Source organism: Lepidochelys olivacea, assembly GCF_965140295.1.
Source record: "Lepidochelys olivacea isolate rLepOli2 genome assembly, chromosome: 18".
Lineage (NCBI taxonomy): Eukaryota > Metazoa > Chordata > Testudines > Cheloniidae > Lepidochelys > Lepidochelys olivacea.
In genome coordinates, this window is record NC_140428.1 from 23,826,523 (window position 1) to 23,846,403 (window position 19,881).

The following is a 19,881-nucleotide window of genomic DNA, read 5'->3' on the forward strand; positions in this document are numbered from 1 at the left end:
CCTCACTGTTTTTTTGTTTCAGCTTCGTAGATATGTGGGACACTGAACAAGAACAAATAAAAAATAAAGGTGTGTACAGAAAACTTGTTTGTTGGGGAGGGGGGGAGTGGAAAAAATCTTTGTGCAGGAGTATTATGCTCACAATGTTTTCCATAAACCAGGTGCTCCAAAATTCCATGTGTTTCTACCTGTATAACCAATGATGTTGCAATAATTTTACAGCAAGTAATATAAGTAGGACAAGCCTTTGGTGGGTTTGTCCACTACTTGAATCAGAAAGACTTCTAACTCACCTGATCAAAAAAGGTATCAGTCAGAATCTATTACGGTTTTATTATTTTCTTTTAATTCATTAAGGTCAACTTCAAGGTGATACAAGGCTCATTAGTTATACATTTAACTTTCAAGTCTGGCAATTCATGGCAAGATGAAGGACAAGACACCAACAGCGAGTGACAGAAATTGGTCGAAATGTACAATATTAGTTCCATTCTAGTAATCCTGCCCAGAATTGGTCATAGGGTAGATGCATGCAAAGCCTTCAAAGGAAACAGGGCCAAATTTCACTGTGGGTTTAAATCCACTGAATTCAATGGATTTACACAAAGGATGACATGACTCCACTAGGTACAACTTGTCTTAATATTCTTGGACTAATTTCAGATTTCACACATTCTCTCTGTTTGGGGGGAAAAGTGAATGAAATTCTCTGTCAGGGCTCATCCCCCGACTGCAATTATATTTTAAACAGTCAGGTGGTTTTAAACCAAGGTTCATAGGCAAGAAACTCATGAAGGGAAGAAGTGTACTTTAGAGCAAGCTGCTTATGAGAAGAAAAACATGAAGAAATAACGAAAAAGAAAGGTATTTTTGTCTGACAGAATACAGACCTTCAGCTTCCTGACCACCCTCAAATTATTTCAGTCCTAAAGGGAAATAAGTTTGCTTGCTGGATTTAAAACACACAATGTGGAAAAAAAGAGAAATGTAGGCTGTAGTATGGCTGCGCTCATCTGATTAGTACAAATATTGTATTTTAACAACGGATCCTAGAGGGTTTCTACATATGCCATCTACTTACAAGTTTTAGTTCTTCCATACTGCCTAAGAAATGGCCAATGGGCATTTACTGATTATAAACATATGTGTTTATTCAGACAAACACTTGAGTTTCATATGTGATCTATTAATAATACACCGTTACACAAACCCTATTTCCCCCCACCGTTATTTTTAATGTGATATAATGTTAGATTTTTGTTACACCAGTCAACTATGTGGAGACAATACTAAACAGAAACTAACACAGAAGCTCCAGGAAGGTAATTTACTCTATTTTAAATATACATTAAAATTCAAGTAATATTCAGCGAGTCTAAGTTTATTTTCCTATCAAACAGACAAAACACTGTGGGAGGTACACATGTTCCTATAACATTTACAACAATAACAGAAAGGTCAATATAAGTGGGTCAAACTTTCAACACTAAGGCACAATATAATGAATACTAGAGTTTAGCTAAAATCCTAGTTTACTATCACTTCGAGTGAGTGGATTACAGCTTGTGTTCCTGTATTAAAAATACTCAGCTACTACATGACAGAATTCAGCGTTTAGGAGGTGTTACCTTAGTGGAACTAAAGTGTATTGCATCTGTCAAAGATGGGGTAGCAAAGACTAGCCATAGTAGTTATTATTGTGTATTTTTCACACCATTAGAATTAAAGCTCAGGTCATGTTTCCATTATGAAGCCCAGTTTTCAGACTCTGTTCAATTGGCCCTTTTAAACTGCAGCAGGCAGAAACCGGAGAGTCATTGGCTAGATCCATTTTTTTTGTCTAAAAACATTGTGACTTTTGAAAGGGCCTAGCGCTGTTGAAGCCAATGACAAAACTCCTGTTGATTTCAATAGGGGCAAGCCTGGGCCCCTGAGTTGTTGAGCTGCGCAGCATAGGGCTTGATCCAAAACCCACTGCCGTCAATGGGAGTTTTTCCACTCAGTTCAGTGGACTCTGCATCAGTCCCCGAGTTTCTTAAGCTGTATTAATCTACGCTCTTTGGCCAAATTTCAGGATAGCATTCCAATTCAGGAAAGCAATTAGGCACATCTAAATCAATGGGATTTAAGCACATGCTTAAAGTTAAACATGTGTTTAAGTGCTTTTTTGATTTGAGGCCTCTAAAAATAAGTTTGTTTACTTTTCAAAACTGCAGGTTTGCTGGCACTTCATGCAGATTCCTGATTTTTATTTTTAACTTATGGAGATATTTTAAGTTTGAAAACTGGGTATGGCTCAGGCAGAATAGCTGCTTTGTAATTTATTTTTTTTAAACCAAAAATAGAAAACAAAATTCCAAACCTTTAAATGATACACTTGGCAAATTTGCTATTAAAACAAAAAGACCTTGGTATTTTAACAACTGTTCTGCAAATAAAATGAAGGAAAACACCTTCATAAAGAAGATGGTACCTAAAGAAATATATGCTAAAGAACAGGCTTATATTTCTGAATGCTTTAAATTAGCACTAATTAATATGCCTAATTTTGATCCTATTACTAAACTTACTCTATTTTCCTGTGAATTTTCCTGTGTAACTGGATTGCTAAACAATGTAACAATCTAGGTTATGGCACATAGTGTGAGGAGTTGGGGCTTTCTTTGTCCCATCTCTTTTATCGTCTTGAGGAATGTTTAGTTCTAAAAATCACAATAAAATGCACACATCAACATTATCTCAAAGGCAGCTTATAACCCAATCTTTCAGCATTCCGTGACAACACTTACTTTTCTCTTAGTAATGTCTGCATGCCCATGCCCAAACCACAATTACATACCTCACAAATATTTCACAGTATAAGTTCTTTATCACAGAACACTGACGTTCAGACACCTGAATGTGTAACTATTTCTCCCCTGCTTCTTTCTAAACACAGTTTTCTTTAGCTATTTAAAACTTCCCTTGGTCTAGTCAAGACTGATCTATAGAAAGTCCTCTATGGAAAATAATACCGGATACAACTCAAAAAATCTTTGAGTCATACAATGGTACTGAGGTGCCTCAGGTTGTTGCAGATCTGCTCTGAGTGATAGCACTGGTTTCCTCCGGATTTAAACTTTCATTGTCACCGCTAGCAGGATTAGAAAGGTTATAGGCTTTGGTAACCCCCAGATAACGCTTTAGTCAAAGTCTACCCCCTACAGCACTGTGATCAATATGCATTTTGGAGTCAGCTAGGAAGAGAAGTGTCCATCAGTACTCTGGATAGAGAGGGATCCACCATGCCCCAGCTGGGTATAGGATTCCAGGCCCCTGGCTGAAGAGGGAGCTCCAGGCCTCGGTTCCAGGGGCCAGTTCCATCCCCCTGGCTGCAGAGAGAGCTCCAGCCCTGGCTTTAGAGGCTGGGTCCAGCCCCCTGGCTCCAGAGCTCCAGGGCCGATTCCCGTCCCCTGGCTGCAAAGGGTGCTCCAAGCCCTGGCTCTAGGGCCGGTCCCAGGCCCCCCGGCTGCAGAGGGCGCTCCAGGCCCCGGCTCCAGGGGCCGGTCCCAGGGCCCCCGGCTGCAGAGGGCGCTCCAGGCCCCGGCTGCAGGGGCCGGTCCCAGGCTCCCCGCGGCTGCAGAGGGCGCTCCAGGCCCCGGCTCCAGGGGCCGGTCCCAGGCTCCCCGCGGCTGCAGAGGGCGCTCCAGGCCCCGGCTCCAGGGGCCGGTCCCAGGCTCCCCGCGGCTGCAGAGGGCGCTCCAGGCCCCGGCTCCAGGGCCCCCGGCTGCAGAGGGCGCTCCAGGCCCCGGCTGCAGGGGCCGGTCCCAGGCTCCCCGCGGCTGCAGAGGGCGCTCCAGGCCCCGGCTGCAGGGGCCGGTCCCAGGCTCCCCGCGGCTGCAGAGGGCGCTCCAGGCCCCGGCTGCAGGGGCCGGTCCCAGGCTCCCCGCGGCTGCAGAGGGCGCTCCAGGCCCCGGCTCCAGGGGCCGGTCCCAGGGCCCCCCGCTGCAGAGGGCGCTCCAGGCCCCGGCTGCAGGGGCCGGTCCCAGGCTCCCCGCGGCTGCAGAGGGCGCTCCAGGCCCGGGCTCCGGAGCGGCCCCCACCCCGCCGGGGCCCGCGCCCTACGTGCCCCTCTTGGCGGGGGCGGCGGCCGGCGGCATGAGGTTCTCGGTGATGTAGGCCACCAGCAGGCAGATGAGGACGAGCATGACGCAGATGGAGCCCCCCACGGCCGTCATGGCGATGACGATGTCCCGCAGGCCGGCCGGCTCCCGGCTGAACTCCACGCACTCGGCGCGGGGCGCGCCCGGCCCGCCGGCCCGGGCCAGGGGCTGCAGGCACAGGCGGTAGCGGACGCTGCCGTGCGCCTCGCGCAGCAGGTAGTCGCGGCAGGCGGCCCCCAGCTGGACGCGGTCGCAGTGGAAGCGGGTGTAGGTGCCGGCCCAGGAGCAGTTGAGGGCGAAGCCCCGCAGGTCGCCGCCCGGCGCCCCCCACTGCAGCAGCACGCTGCCGTTGGCCAGCACGTTGGCCACCAGGGCGCGGCCCGGCGAGCGGTGCGCCCGGCAGCTGGGCGGCGGGCACTGGAAGTCCCGGGCCGGGCTCCTGAAGCAGAGGCGGCCGCTGGCCTGGCCCTCGCTGAACACCTTGTAGGGGCACCAGGGCGCCGCGCCGGGGCCGCGGGCCGGCGGCGGGTCCCAGGCAGCGGCGCCGCCCGCGGCCCGCCTGCCCCAGGCGGGCCCGGGGCGGCGCGGGCAGAGGCAGAGCAGGGCGAGCGACTGCAGCAGCGGGCCCGGGCGGAGCATGCTGGGCGGGCGGGCGCCCGGGGCGCGGAGCGGGGCCGGGCGCCGCAGCCCTAGCGGGCGGCCAGGGGCAGCGCTTCGCCGGCCCGCTGGCTCCCTGCGGGTCCGCGGGCCCCAGGCATCGCCGGCGGCCGCGAGCGACGTGCGCCGAGCCCCGCGCGGAGCCGGAGCCGGCCCCGGCTAAGTTCGCCCCGCCAGCGCGTCCCCGGGGCAGGGAGCCGGCGCTGCCTCCTGCCTCCTCCCGCAGCCGAGCGGCGGCAGGCGCCTGTCGGACCCGCCAACTTCCAGCCCAAGGGCCCCTCCCGCCCGGGCGGCCGCCAATGGAGAGGCGGCTCCGGCGTTAACTCTCGCTGGGCTGCGGCGCGCAAACCCGCCTGCCCCGCGCTTCGGCAGCGCGCGAGCGGGGAGAGGATGGAGCCGGAGCCGGAGCCCGAAGGGAGAGCGGGTGGTGAAACCACAGCCCCGGCAGCGAATAGCTCAGACACCCCCCCCCCCCCCCCCGCGTCCTGCAGGCAGGCGCTGAACACGGTCCGGCTTGCAAGACAGTGGGGGGAATAAGGCTTGCTCCTGACCCTCCAGCCCCAAAGCACCCAGTCCCACGCCCCTTGAGGCCAGGGGGAGGATTCCCCTTAGCTTCAGCTGGGTTTTAGAGCAGACCCACGTGCGTTTGGATTCGGGTTGCCAGTTCTGGTCGGACCTATTGCTGGAGGTCCGAAGCTTTATTTAGAGATTCCTCTTTAACTCTTGGAGACCCCAGGACCATCCTAAAGGGTTGGCACCCCGAATTTGGATCACATCAACACCCAGGGTGCTTTATGGAGAGGGATGAAGTCAAGGGCCTCTACCCAAAAGTTCCATCAGTGCTTGACTTTTAAATGATCCCTGCACCTGTGCAGTTCTGCCAACAGTAGCAATGAGAGGAGACTTGGACCAGTTTCCTTCCTGTAGATTCAAATCAAGGGTGGATGCCTTTCTAGATAATGTGCTTTAGTCAAACAAGTAACTGGGCCTGATAGAGGGTAACTGGGTGAAAGTCTCTAGCCTTGCTTAGGAATGAGGTTAGAACAGGTGACCTAATGGTCCCACCTGGCCCTTAAAATCTACAGAGCTGTGACTGAAATGGGGAGTAACAGAATTCCTTTCCCTTTGGAACAAAGAATCACTACAGATCTGTTTTTCAGGGTTACCCCTTCGCTGCATGTTGTACAGGGTAGGCCCAGGCCAGCTGGCACTTCCTGCCATGTAGCCCAGAGTAATCCCATTGATTGACAGCACCGTACTGGTTAGGAAATGTTTGTTAGAGGGCCCTTTGCTAGGGAAAATTGTAGAACGTTTCCTGGCCCTGCAGATTCATGCAGCTCCACCAGCGTTAGCAACGTTGAGAGCTTTGGAGGAGACAGGTTGCAGGGCTGCCACGGGTGTTTCTAACACCCCATCACCTAACCCTGCTTGGACCAGACTGATATTGACCCGAGGTTAAAACAGAAATGCTGTTGGAGGGTCACACAGTAAGTGGACAGCAGGAATAGAACCCAGGTGTCCCGCCTGCCCGGACCAGGCTACGTCAAGGTGAGTGAGTGGTATCTTGGTCCTGGACATGGTTTTGTCTGGGTTTTCTTATAAACTAAAGGTTATGCTTTCAGGTTTAGAATTTCAATCTTACTAAGCATGGCCCTGGGGAGCAGGTAGGGTTTATTGGCCTTTCTGCAGAGGAATGGGGGAGGAGGAGAACTAGAGCATGACATACTGGGTCAGAGACAGACTGGGAGAAAGGCAGTCAGTGGCATAGCTTGGCTACGGTCATCATAGCAATTAGAGAAGAAAAAGGACTCGTTAAGGCATTTAGTCCAGTCCATTGCTAGCTCAGGATACATCAGCGCTCTAATAAATGGCCGTGGTTGGCTCCAGTAGCTGCCTCCGGACTGGGGGACTTGGGCTGGAGGTGGGTCCTGTCTCCACTGCAATAAAATATACAAGGCACCAAGCCTCAGAGCTCAGGTCAGTTGACCCGGGCTGGCAGGGGTAAAGGCTGCAGGGCTAAAAATTGCATCGTAGACACTTGAGTCTGGGTTCTCAGATCCTCCCCTCTCCTGGGGTCTCAGACCCCAGGCTCCAGCCAGAGCCCAAATGTCTACACTGACATTTTATAGCCCTGCAGCCTGAGCCCCAGGAGTCAGCTGTCAGGGGCTCTGAGACTCGGTGCTGTGGGTTTTTTACCAGTGTACACACACCCCCAGGGACTTGTAATCCCAAGTCACTTCCAGTCGCCAGAAGGACTCATCATCCATTCACTCAATCTCCTGGGGTCAGCCATTTCCTGCAGTACAGAGGGAAGGCGAAGACAACCACTGGTGGGGACATAACACCGGGCACGTTTGCTGGACCGCATAATGCTTTCAGAAAGCTCTTGAAAGATTTATGCTGGGAGCGTGTTCCTGCCGGTCTTGCCGTTGTCAAAATGCGGAAGTGATTCCTGAATAACTAAAGGATGATAAAAATACACATGTAACCTCAACTGTTTGAGGATCCTTTGCACAGTTAAAGTGGTGGAAGCTGCTCTAAATCTTGCCTAATCGCAGGCTCCACCCAATGCTATAATTTGCTCTAATTGTTTTATAAACAACTTTATGAAGAGTCTTTAGTGGTTTTAAGCAGCAGAGAAGCCGGAAGTTACTACTGTACTTTCCCCTCCTCCACCAGTCAAGGGAGATTATAAATATTGCTGGAGGACAAGATGCTTCACTTTGTTATTGATTTTTTTACCTTGAAATACTTCCTGGTCCAACACTGGCCCGATCATTGCAAAATCTTGCAAGGAAGAATTTTCAAATGACAGTTTGTAGAAAAACGTTGTAATCAAGAATACGGTTAATGTTCCCTAATCAAGAGTTGAATGTTTTCTTTAGTGACAATATTAACTTATTTAGCCCATATCACCTATAACAGTGACCGTTCTCTGAACGTATGGTATAAGTGGCATAGTATTAAATATCTAGTGCTGAGAATGTATGGTTTCTTCCTCTTCCCCCCATCCTACACCATTAGTAAATAATGATATAGTCCATGTATAGAGATTTATATTACCTCTTTGTCTATTATATCTGCTGCTTTTGATGCCAAGAATTAGGTTTTAAAAATAGCTACCATTTGGTGTCACAGATAATGTGTGTGCTGCCCCTGCTGGTATGCATATATTATGGTCAGCATCAATTACATGATCAGTAATGCTGCACACGCACATACGCACGAGAGGAAACATAAAGGTGAAGTATTGGCTTCTGATTGAGAACACAGAAGGCTGGGAAAAATCAAGGTTTGTCAAATGCCGGGGGCAGGGAATCAAGGTTTGCAAATGCGGGAAGGGGGATTAATGTTTGATTCCCCCCCCCGCATTTGCAAACATTGATTCCCCCCCCACATTTGCAATGTTTGGCAAATGCAGGGAAACATCAGCATGGGCTTAAGCTGATGAGACCAGAATGCAAACAGGAGAGCACAAAATGAGAACGAAAAGCCGTGATAAGGAATGATGCATCTGAAGAAGTGGGTTTTTTTTTCCCCACAAAAGCTTATGCCCAGATAAATCTGTTAGTCTTTAAGGTGCCACCAGCCCCCTTGTTGTCATTATAAGGAAGTAGTCACAAGTGTCCCTTTGAATGAGAAGAAAAGGGAATCTTAGCTGTGTTGTGCAGAATGACTGGTATATGTGATTGGGACGTTTGTTCTAACAGCAGAATGTGCAACAAATACTTAAGTGGAAATAACAATGTAATATAGAAAATGCAAGCAATGTGTCCTAATATAAACAATATAGGAGTGAGAAATCTGGATAGATGAGAATTTATGCTTTTCGATGAGGAACATTTATTAGCATGTGAAAGTTTGATGTATAACAGAAGTTGTAGCACTGAAGTTTGATTGAATGTATTTTACTGCCTGAGAAAATGACTTGGCCTGAATTCAAGCAGTCACTTGAATGCGTTCAAAGCATAATTAACTCCTGTCTGAGATTTATTAAAATGTAGCCTCATTTTAAATGTGGTGAGCATTTATATGACCAAATTGTCTACCGTTGAGCCAGCTTCTCTGAGTGACTTACCTTTTCAATTGTCGTTCGCAGTGTTGGAGCCCTGTTGGTCCCAGGCTATCAGTGAGACAGGGTGAGTGAGGTAATATTTTATTGGACCAACTTCTGTTGGTGAAATGTACAAGTTTTCAAGCTACACAGAGCTATTCTTCAGGACTGGGGAAGGAAATCCGAGCGTCAGCGAAATGCAAGGTGGGGCAGATTGTTAAGCAGGCAGGGCTCACGCATGCTGTCAGAGACCACGTCATTTTAAGTGAGCACTGAACTGTTACACCAGGGTGGGAATAGGGAGTGCTATGCTGCTAGACATGCCTCCTCAGCTCTTCCAGGTCAGAAGCCTGTTGAGAAAATGTATGGTCATTAAGGACCCAATAACGCTTGTAGTAAAAGATGGGGGTGTCTGGCAGGTGCTCAGAGTCCATTCCACCTTCCGTTCTTCCTCCCTGAAGTCTGTGCAGCGCTGCCATCCGCTGTTAAAACAGATTCCACTCTGAAGCTGGCTTCATTTTGGTGGTCAAGGATGTGATCCTGTACCTGCCTCACGGGCAGTTTGTCAAGCCTAACTAAGGAATCTTTGCAAAGTTTGCCATAGTCATGCCACTAGAGTCCCTGCGGTGTAGATGTAGCGCTCGCCTGGGCCTTATTTTATGTCCCTGTTAAGTCCTATGGGGAGGGAAAACCAGAGAAGTCCTGTTAGTCTCCTGCAATAGAAGGGACTGCCCGAAAATGCCTCAGGACAGGTGTCTGGATTTGTTAAGGATTTTTATTAATCACTCTTTGGCCAATATTGTAATGTTGCTTCCTTTGGGCCTAATTCAGCTACTCTAGCTCATGCTGAATAGTACTTTAACTGCACAAAGAATCCCTTTGAAAGCACTGAGGCTGCTCACTGAGTAAAATGCTACTCTGCATGAGTAAGGGTTTCCAAAGGAGACCCTTGGCTTTAGTAAGGTTGTTAGAAGTGTTAGTCATTGAGGGAAGAGCCTTTGGAGACCCCTGAATACAGAATCGGCTCATAGTGAATTTGGCAAGAGTAGTGGGGAATGGTCTCCAGTTATTTACAATTTCTTTATACCTATGCATGGTAGTTTCCCCTCTTACATCCCAGAGCACTGGTACTCTGCCAGACAGCTCCAGAATGCAGAGCATCGTAGGTATATGGGGGTCTTCCAGCTGGGACAAATTTCCTTCCAGAACAATTATACGAACCTTGAATTATGCAACATCTCTGGCTGAGCATTCAATTGAACAAGTTGCTGTGAGTTCAAGACCTCTTCAAGGGGACAGTGCACTGCGCTGTTGTGATCATCGGGCCTACAAATTGACCCTGTTTGTGAGCTCAAGTGGGAAAAGTGAGTGAAAGTTAATAAAGTGTCACAATAACCTGTAAGAACAAATGTTGAAGGGAAAAGGTGCAAAAGGTAGACAGAGTAAAGGAGTCATTAACAACAACAAAAGTTTTCCTGCTGTAGCTCAAGGACTGTGTTAAGATCATGCGTGGTGAACAAGAAAAGCATAGAACTGGAACTCAGTGACCCAAAATTGGTGTGTAAGAAAGTAGGTGGACAAAACAATGAGAGGATGGGCTATTCTACCCACTGCTCCCTTTTGGCATCCTTCTGCTAGGAGAGAAGTGGACACACATGCTGGTGGACTGAAAGACGGGAGAACAGGAAGGAGCGAACTTCACTATCGGGGCTGCTGCCCTAACCACCTCCTGGGACCCAGGCTTCCATTGGGCCTGCACTGGGCTGACCCTGAGACACGTCCTGGCCAGAGAGAGGAACCCAGATGACTTCACCACTTCTGCTGGCTTTGGCTAAGTCCCAGATGCCCCCTGAGATGTGAACCTTTGTGGCCCTTTTCCCTTGTGTCTCTTGTTCCTTTCCTACCTTATTTATTTTCTACGTTTCTCTTTTTGCCTTCTGTCTAGTAAGAGGCTGACTATATTTTGCAACCCTGCTGTGAGCCTGTAACCACAAAGAGGCTGCTAAAAGCCATGCCCTAAACAGCCAGCCCCATAGCAGGAGAAATTTGCAGAGAGGCTAATAAGACCTTGTGCTATGCCTGTGTTTTTCCAGCAGTGAGGTTGTAAGTGAAAGTCAATACCAGAGACAGAAGCTGCACTTAACACTCTGACCTCATACCAACCCTGAAATGTGCTTGTTTACAAAAATCCAAGCTCTCTTTTGATCAAGTTTTGGAAGGGCCAGAAGGGAAAAAACGAAAGCAACAAAAAAACAACGTTTTGCTTCAATTCCTGAGACATATGTTTTATCAGCCAATCGGAGACTTTACATCAGGAAACACCTTATCCTACATCCAGCAAGTGTGCATCCATTTGCATCTGTTGTCCTGAAACTGTTGTATTTGCTTGATGTGATTAAAATGTCACCTGCACATATGCTGCAGAGCCCCTCACCTGGCATTCTGGTCAGGATGCATAATAATCCTTAGTGTCTTGATAAACACCTGCCTGAAAGAACTGGACCAGTGCCCTCTCCCGAGTTCTCTCCACGCCCAAGTGACCTGCCCACAGGACATCATGGGCTAACTTCAGTATTGGTTGGGGACCAGGAGCTGGGTTTGGTGGGCTCTGGTTTGAGTGTCCCAGATCATCCTCCCCAACAGGCACCCTCAAGTTCAAAACAGGAGTACGGAGAATTCTGGGCTGGGTCACACAGTTTCCCATTCACATTAGCCAATCAGATATATACAGGACTAAACCCTGGGTCCTCCCTGACTTTGGGTCAAATGGCTAAGCCCGGCATGGCTTCCCCAGGAAGTTGTCATGAAAGGTTTTGAGCCAAAGCTTTGGCTCAACATTTGTTCCCTTGACATCTCAGTCATTTAACTGTACTTTCAGGCTTGTCCCTAATCTGCCGTAAACTTTCTGGCCATGCTGCCTGGTCCAACCCTTTGCTCCATCTGCTTTTAAGCAGCCTTCGAACAAGCTTTAGTGCTCTTGCACACAGATGTATCCCCACCATTTTGTGGCTTTTCCATTTTTCCAGTCCAGGGCAGAATAAGGGGAGTAGAATACACCTCCTATTCCAGCCCACAGTTTGGAGGGGACACTAGAGGAGGTATTATAATGGGGGGCAGTTGGCTCTAATCCAGACAGTTAGGATCCAGGTCACCCAGGGCTGACAAAATTAGCACAGTGCTGTGTAGATTTTAGATCCACACCTGGGTTTGGTAGACAGTCCACAGAGAGGAGCTACTTAGGTCTCAGCAAAGGCCAGCATACGCTGGCTGGATGTTAAATGCATTCTCTTAGGAGGGAGCCTTGCATTTAGGGCTGAGTTGCTATATTCCTTCCAAGTCCTAATTTCAAAGATTACTCATTGCTGCTATGCAGGCAGGGAATTAGCCTCCTAATTTAGATAACCTCTGCTGAGTCTCTCTGAATCAGCACACCGGTCTCATCACTACTAGGAGTTTATTTTCAGCACTTAGCCTAGCCTGTCCCTGCTCCCACCATCTGGGAGCCACAGGTGAAGGAGAACATGGAAAGGAATGGAGGAGGAGAAAAAGTTCAGGAGGAAGCTACCTGCATTATTCATCTCACAATGCTGACTTGGGGGACGCAGAGATGAAACCGTCACCCTACGAGTCACTGCTGATCTTATCTTGGTTTGTAGAACACTGACGTTTCTGGGGCCCAGCTGAGAATTAGGGATGCATCTGGGCAGATATATTCTCCTCTGATTAATCTATTTATAGCAGGTGGTGGGGACAGAATTGTGTTGCTTCCTGCCGCAAGGTTGGGAGGAGGCGAATGCAGAGCGTAGGCCCACTATTAACCGTTTCATCCAAATCACGCTAGCTGGCACCTGTTCCTTTGTAACTTACCCTGAACTCCCTAACGGATCACGGTGTGGCTTCCTGTGGGAGAATGCATTACCGGCAGCAGTGGAGACTGGCTAACGCGCCTCAAGCCTGACCTCCAGGGACAACCTGGCGTAAGAGGCTGTCTTACGGGAGGCAAGGAATTTGCCATTCTGTCCCTGGCCTCTTTGCTGAGGAGGGCAACTAAGGTACCACTTAGTGCCTATGGCACTGTGGACAAGTGTCCCCTAGGCCCCAGGTGAAAGCCTTCGTACGACATTTTGTGTCTCTAAAATATTTATACGAGTTGCCCAAGTTCTGAACACTCAACTCCCTGCTATATTTAAAACAGCAGGATATATCAGTGAGTCGCTTGAGTTGTACAAAGCAGAGAGATTTGGGAACAATGCTCAGTAGCTGGAGTTTTGTGGAATAACTCCAAAACTCCAGGGCCCACTTAAAGCTTCACTCACGTGGGCAAGTGAACGGCTCCTGGCTGTAGGTCTCTGGCCCAAGGCTGGAAAAGGGGAAGTACTCCAGTTATGAGTGGTGTGTGGCGAGGGGAGCGGCTCCATGATGTGCAGAGATATTAACACAGCCTCAGCACACACGCTAACTAGCCACCCTTTCCACTCCCACGGAGCGCTCCCCTGGCCGGCAGGGGGGTTTCTGCTGAGGAGGGCCTGGGGACGTCTGGAGGTGGCACATTGTCTTCCCATGAATTTCAGGCTGCTTTTCATTCGACTAAGGAATAGCAGCTATTTTGGACAAGACAAATAAAATCGGGGAATAGGATTTCTTAAAGCCCTTGTTAAGCTCAAATTCTGCTCTCACCCCTAGGCAGCTGCATTGCAATTAGTGGGGGTACGCAGGCTTAACAGAACACAATTGAGCCCCCCCAGGGTACAGAATTGGGCGGGAGCGGGTACAATGGCCACCATCTTGGCTGACGCACTGGGGACTGAACTGAGCATCTCCAGAACTAAAAGCATGAACCAAAGAGTCAGGGTGTCTTAGCTGGTGGCTGCAACCGCTCACATCCTCTGTGGGTTGGCACAGAGGGGGTTCTGTAGCAGACAGGCAGCAGTGGGATGTGTGCATGCTTGTGAGTTTGGAACTGGAGCAGCTAAGCTGCATCCCCGCCGTCTCCGGGAAGTTCTGAATAGCACTGACAGAACTGTGCTGGTCCCAAGTGGCCAGGGATTAGTACAGTTTGCTCTAATAATAAATCCAAGATCAACGGCAGGGGCTCACAGCGAGCGAGTGCCTGGTAACAAATTCAAAGGCAGGCACCTGGGGAGTGATTGGTCCTTATCTCCCTGAGAACACACTCCTGCGTGGACTTCGCGTGACAGCCAAGACTATAACAGGGTTCAGAAAGGATCTATCCTCCATGAACTTATTGAATTCTATCAATTACTTTCAGCCAGGATGGGCAGGGATGCAAACCCATGCTCTGAAGTGTCCCTAGCCTCTGGTTGCCAGAGGCTGGGAATGGGCAACAGGGGGATGGATCACTTGATGATTCCCTGTTCTGTTCATTCCCTCCAAAGCACCTGGCCCCGGCCACAGTAAGAAGACAGGACACTGTGGGCTAGATCGACTATTGGTCTGACCCAGTGTGGCCGTTCTTATGTACATCTGCTCCCTAGCATGTTTTGAAACGCACCTTCCTGTAATATTGCTGAGGGCCAGTAGCACTGTTAATGGAATAGTTCAGAGGGGATGGTACAGGAGAGGGGGACAGATGATTGTACAATCGCCAGGGAGGTGAGCATTGTTTGCCACATCTGGCTCTTTTTCCCCCTCCCCTCCATGGTCCCTTCCAAACCATGCATAAGAGCGTTCAAACTAGCCAAGAATGACAGAGAGGGATTTGCTGCAAAAGTACGTCCCAGTCAGAGCCCACCCCGACCCCAGACGACTCTCTCTGCTCAGTAAGACTCACCACTGCTCCTTCCCTTCGCCACAGCTGCCCCCTCTCACCAGCGTTTAATCAGGACCAGCAGCAGAGCCGGTTGTACGGGGTTAGCCACGGATCCGTAGGAAGAACCCAGCTCCTGGTAACATTGGCAGCTGCGAAGTGGAAAAATGGTTGCTGCCTCTATGTACCCTGGGCCAGAGATTTATCAAGGATACATTCAACACAGCTGATCATTCTGGTCAGGAGACACAGGAATGAATCCACCCTGGGAGTCTATTTTGGTATAACCCTCCCCCACTCCTAACCACCCGCCCACAGTCCCCATGAGAGTCAGGCTCCCATCGAGCCACCAGAAGCGACCCAAAAATTTACCAAGTTGAGATATTTGCCCCTTGCGCCCAAAGGTCTGTTTTAGTTTCCACTCCCACTGCCCCTGCTCTGGGCTCCGGCTGGTCAGTTGCTGATGGACCCCAAGTGTTTAAACGACCAAGATGTTCATTTTTTCCTAGCAACACCATTTCCAGGTGGGGTTTGCAGCAGGAGGCATGATCCAAGTTAGCAAACAGACACCATTTTAAAGAAGCACCATTAACCAAAGGATTTAGAAAGAGATTCCTTTGTATTAGAGATCAGTCAAATGAGTCCAGGGCAGCAGCCTGGGCCAGTGCAACCACTGGTGTCTCGTAGTTCTGCAAACATCTGCCTCTCCCGTGCCCCAAGCAGTAAAAAATTTAAAAAAAACCCTTCATCTGAAACAGGGGAGTGAGGAATAATAAAAGGAGAGGAAAAAATCAATAAGCGCCCCCGAGAGAAGCAGCAAGATGTGGCCGTGCCGGGGGTCAGAGAGCCCTTCTGCTTTCTCCGCCAGCGGGCAGCGCGGCTGGGATTGCACCGGGCACACACACACACGATGTGCATTTGGAAGTGGCCTGCTTGTGGGCTGGCCACACATTCCTCCAGCCCCGCCTTCGGAAGTTCATACTGGATCCATGTCGCTCGAGGAGATTCCTGCAACTCCTCCCTCCTGCTCCCATAACACGCCATTCTCCTCCCAGGCGCTCTGAGCCGCTGGCACCCTCAGTAGTAATCGTCCTTCTTGCTCTCAGCTCCTGGGATGCCCCCACGGTCCTTATGCTCCTGCACCAGCTCCAGGTCACCGTTATCATCCACCTCCCCTCCGTGATCCTCCTATTTGCAGGGAAAAAGGAGAGATGGAGAAATTAACACTGAACAGAAAGCAAGAGCCCAACCCAGTCAGCCAGGGGCTGGCCAACATTCATGGTTTCGCCACCAGTTAACGTGGGCTGGGATCCAGTTCTGGGTTTGATTCTTAATCCTGCCACAGCCTTCCCTGGTGACCTTGGGCAAGTCACTGAAAGTCTCTACCCCACCTGTTAAGCTTCCTCCCTCTCACCCTGTGTCTTGTCTCATCGGTTTAGATGTCAGCTCTCTGGGGCAAGGACCATCTCTTAGGCCTAGGTTACACTACAAAACTAGGTTGGTTTAACTACATTGGTCAGGGTTGTGAAAATTCCACCCCCCCGAGTGGCATTGTTAAGCCAACCTAAGTCCCCGTGCAAGTCGCGGGGAGGTGGATTTCCTACTCCCATGGGAGAACCCCTCCCACCGGCATAGGTAGGGTCCACGTGGAAGCTGCATTGCTGCAGTGTTTTAAGTGGAGGCAAGCCCTTACTGTGGGTCTGCACAGTGCCTCGCTCACTGGGGCCCTGGCCCCAGGGCATGTCCACATGATCCAATACTTCGGACTCTGGGGAATGCCAGGGCTGCTAACGGGCCATTTGGCTGTCATTCACAGCTAGTGAACATCCCCCAGTATTGAACTGTGTGAACCCCACAGGTGCAAACTGACCAAAGTCCGATTTTTCAAGGACTATTTGAAAAATACTCAGTTCCTACAGGCAGTGCATATAAGAACATACCCTTGGGATTCAGGGAAAGGGTGGGTGGGGCTAGACTCCCAGGGTGTTAAATGGCTGTGATTTACAGTTAATTGGCCAGTTAACACCCTGTCCTTCCCTGGGTGCTGATGCACTGAGTTGGCATCTTCAGGCATGGATACCCAGCCACCTACAGCTGGCAAGCAAATGGAGGTAGCTCTAAGTGGCACCTGACTTGTGCTGTCCTACTCAGAGATCGGCGCTCAAGATTTAGCACAAACAAAACATTCCAGGGCCTCATACTGCTCTGGAGCTCAGCAACCTTTGAGCTGGCCCCAGCTCCACAGGGGGAGCCTCTCCAGGCAGCCTAGGGCCCTGAGCGCCAGCTGTATGAGAGCTGTTGGCCTGTGAGAGCATCGCTCTCCCTTGCAGGGTGCTTACATGCAGCCGTGCGACTGCTCATTACACGTGTGGGCCCGGACTGGTACTGACCAGGAAGCAGGCTAGGGAGAGCCAGGCACAGCTTGGGTCTGTCTGAATAAGATGCCAAATCTGGCGCTGATGTAGCAGTTAACATTCTTTTGCTGAAGCCTGAGGCGCCTTGCTTCCTGCCCCATGGACAGCCCACCACCCACAGGGAACAAGCAAGGTGGGCTTTCTCCCCCTGGGAGGCTTCTGACCAGCAAGGACACTTTGGGGCACAGGTGGGGGAGGGGGCTCCAAGGTAGATTTTTATTACCAACCACGCTCGCCAGCAGCCTGGTCTCTCTCTCTCCTTGTCGGTTTCTAGGAGACAGGCTGCTGCTGGCTTTGCTGTCACCAGCTTCACTGAATCAGCCAGGCCTAGAGCTTTGCTCTCTGAACCACTTTCCAACAAGCACATCTAGCCGTTAAAATAGCAGAAGAGTCAAAAAGTGCTTCCAGGCCCCTCTCAAATCTCAGATCCCTGTCTGCGCAGGCCAGACGGCACGGGGCCATTCGAATCGGGTACAAAGCGCAGCTCAGGCTCGGAACCCTACCCCCAGGCTTTGGAAAGGTTCCACTCCAGATCCGCTGCCTAGAGGCTATTGGGACTGACTACCTAGAAACACATTAGCTTAGGGGTTTGCATGGAGCAGGTCCTCAAAGAATCAATCCTGAAGCACTTGCATGAGAGGAAAGTGATCAGGAACAGCCAGCATGGATTCACCAAGGGAAGGTCATGCCTGACTAATCTAATCGCCTTTTATGATGAGATTACTGGTTCTGTGGATGAAGGGAAAGCAGTGGATGTATTGTTTCTTGACTTTAGCAAAGCTTTTGACACGGTCTCCCATAGTATTCTTGTCAGCAAGTTAAGGAAGTATGGGCTGGATGAATGCACTATAAGGTGGGTAGAAAGCTGGCTAGATTGTCGGGCTCAACGGGTAGTGATCAATGGCTCCATGTCTAGTTGGCAGCCGGTATCAAGTGGAGTGCCCCAAGGGTCGGTCCTGGGGCCGGTTTTATTCAATATCTTCATAAATGATCTGGAGGATGGTGTGGATTGCACTCTCAGCAAATTTGCGGATGATACTAAACTGGGAGGAGTGGTAGATACGCTGGAGGGGAGGGATAGGATACAGAAGGACCTAGACAAATTGGAGGATTGGGCCAAAAGGAATCTGATGAGGTTCAATAAGGATAAGTGCAGGGTCCTGCACTTAGGACGGAAGAACCCAATGCACAGCTACAGACTAGGGACCGAATGGCTAGGCAGCAGTTCTGCGGAAAAGGACCTAGGGGTGACAGTGGACGAGAAGCTGGATATGAGTCAGCAGTGTGCCCTTGTTGCCAAGAAGGCCAATGGCATTTTGGGATGTATAAGTAGGGGCATAGCGAGCAGATCGAGGGACGTGATCGTTCCCCTCTATTCGACATTGGTGAGGCCTCATCTGGAGTACTGTGTCCAGTTTTGGGCCCCACACTTCAAGAAGGATGTGGATAAATTGGAGAGAGTCCAGCGAAGGGCAACAAAAATGATTAGGGGACTGGAACACATGAGTTATGAGGAGAGGCTGAGGGAGCTGGGATTGTTTAGCCTGCAGAAGAGAAGAATGAGGGGGGATTTGATAGCTGCTTTCAACTACCTGAAAGGGGGTTCCAAAGAGGATGGCTCTAGACTGTTCTCAATGGTAGCAGATGACAGAACGAGGAGTAATGGTCTCAAGTTGCAGTGGGGGAGGTTTAGATTGGATATTAGGAAAAACTTTTTCACTAAGAGGGTGGTGAAACACTGGAATGCGTTACCTAGGGAGGTGGTAGAATCTCCTTCCTTAGAGGTTTTTAAGGTCAGGCTTGACAAAGCCCTGGCTGGGATGATTTAACTGGGAATTGGTCCTGCTTTGAGCAGGGGGTTGGACTAGATGACCTTCTGGGGTCCCTTCCAACCCTGATATTCTATGATTCTATGATTCTATGAAACCTCTGTTTGGGGCCAACATCTAAACAGAGATGGTCTTGGGGACTTTTCCCCTCCCATTTCCTGCCCCCACCCCACCGTCTCCCATCTACCATCGAATAACATCCCTGTGACAACTACAGCACTTACATGGAAAAACAACACTCGGCCGAACTTTAGCACACTGTAATGCAATTCAGTGGCTGGAATCAAAGAAAAGGAGCCAGCATCATCAGGTCTCCAACAACCACCAGCTCCATGCGGTTTGGGAAGTGCGGCTTTAGAGTGAATGCCAGGGCTCCATCCCCACCAAACACTGAGCTGGCGCGCCATTGCAGAGCTGCCCTGATACTACAGGAAAACTCCAGTACAGAATGCAGAGATTGTGACGGCTAGAACTTGCTACAAAGGGAGTAAGTCCCTGACAATGGTGAATGAATAGCCAGATTTTTAGAGGAGGGAGGGGAGTCCCTGGAGAAACCCAAATGACCCCAAGAGAGAGGCACGCTATGTCACACCATCCAGGCCTCCAGGAAAAGCTTTCTAAAGCAGTGCAGTCAATTACGAAGGGCAGGGAGAGGAGCAAAAGAGGTCAGGAACACTCCGCGTCCCATCATGTCACTTTCTTTGCCAGCAACCACCCTTCCCACAGGGAGGAACAGCAAAGCTCATGTCCTACATTGTACAGGACTGCTGCGTTCCTCCCTTGCAACTTCAGGCTGAGCCCACAGATTTACCACCCATCAATCAACAAACAAACGCCCCACACAGTGATCTCAGATATAGAGGGAAATGACTTAATGCCCCCAGATGAGACAGCCTTCTCTCACATAACACTGTCATTTGATATTAGGAAATAATGCCCCTTCTTGCATATGGCAAGAGGGGCCTAGTGTTCAGAGCACTGGACTGGGAATCAGCAGATCTGAATTCTATTCCTGGCT

At 50.0% G+C, this 19,881-nt stretch overlaps 2 protein-coding genes across 2 annotated transcripts in view; both read right to left on the reverse strand.

Annotated features, from left to right (window-relative positions):
• Positions 1 to 323: 323 nt before the first annotated feature.
• FNDC10 (fibronectin type III domain containing 10) lies at positions 324 to 4,953 on the reverse strand. The gene has a single exon (XM_084651670.1). It carries the CDS (start codon positions 4,779 to 4,781, stop codon positions 4,101 to 4,103), a length of 681 nt encoding a protein of 226 aa, XP_084507796.1. The 5' UTR covers positions 4,782 to 4,953; the 3' UTR covers positions 324 to 4,100.
• Positions 4,954 to 15,220: 10,267 nt separating this feature from the next.
• The window catches only part of LOC311532820 (uncharacterized protein), a 73,765-nt gene continuing 69,104 nt past the window's right edge, over positions 15,221 to 19,881 (reverse strand). Inside the window, exon 14 of the mRNA XM_084651669.1 lies at positions 15,221 to 15,808. Coding sequence (XP_084507795.1) covers positions 15,698 to 15,808 — 111 coding nt within the window. The 3' untranslated portion in view covers positions 15,221 to 15,697. The remainder of the gene's footprint in view (positions 15,809 to 19,881) is intronic.

Coding starts and splice junctions, on each gene's coding strand:
- FNDC10 (XM_084651670.1), bottom strand. CDS start 4,781: ATGCTCCGCCCGGGCCCGCTGCTGCAGTCGCTCGCCCTGCTCTGCCTC.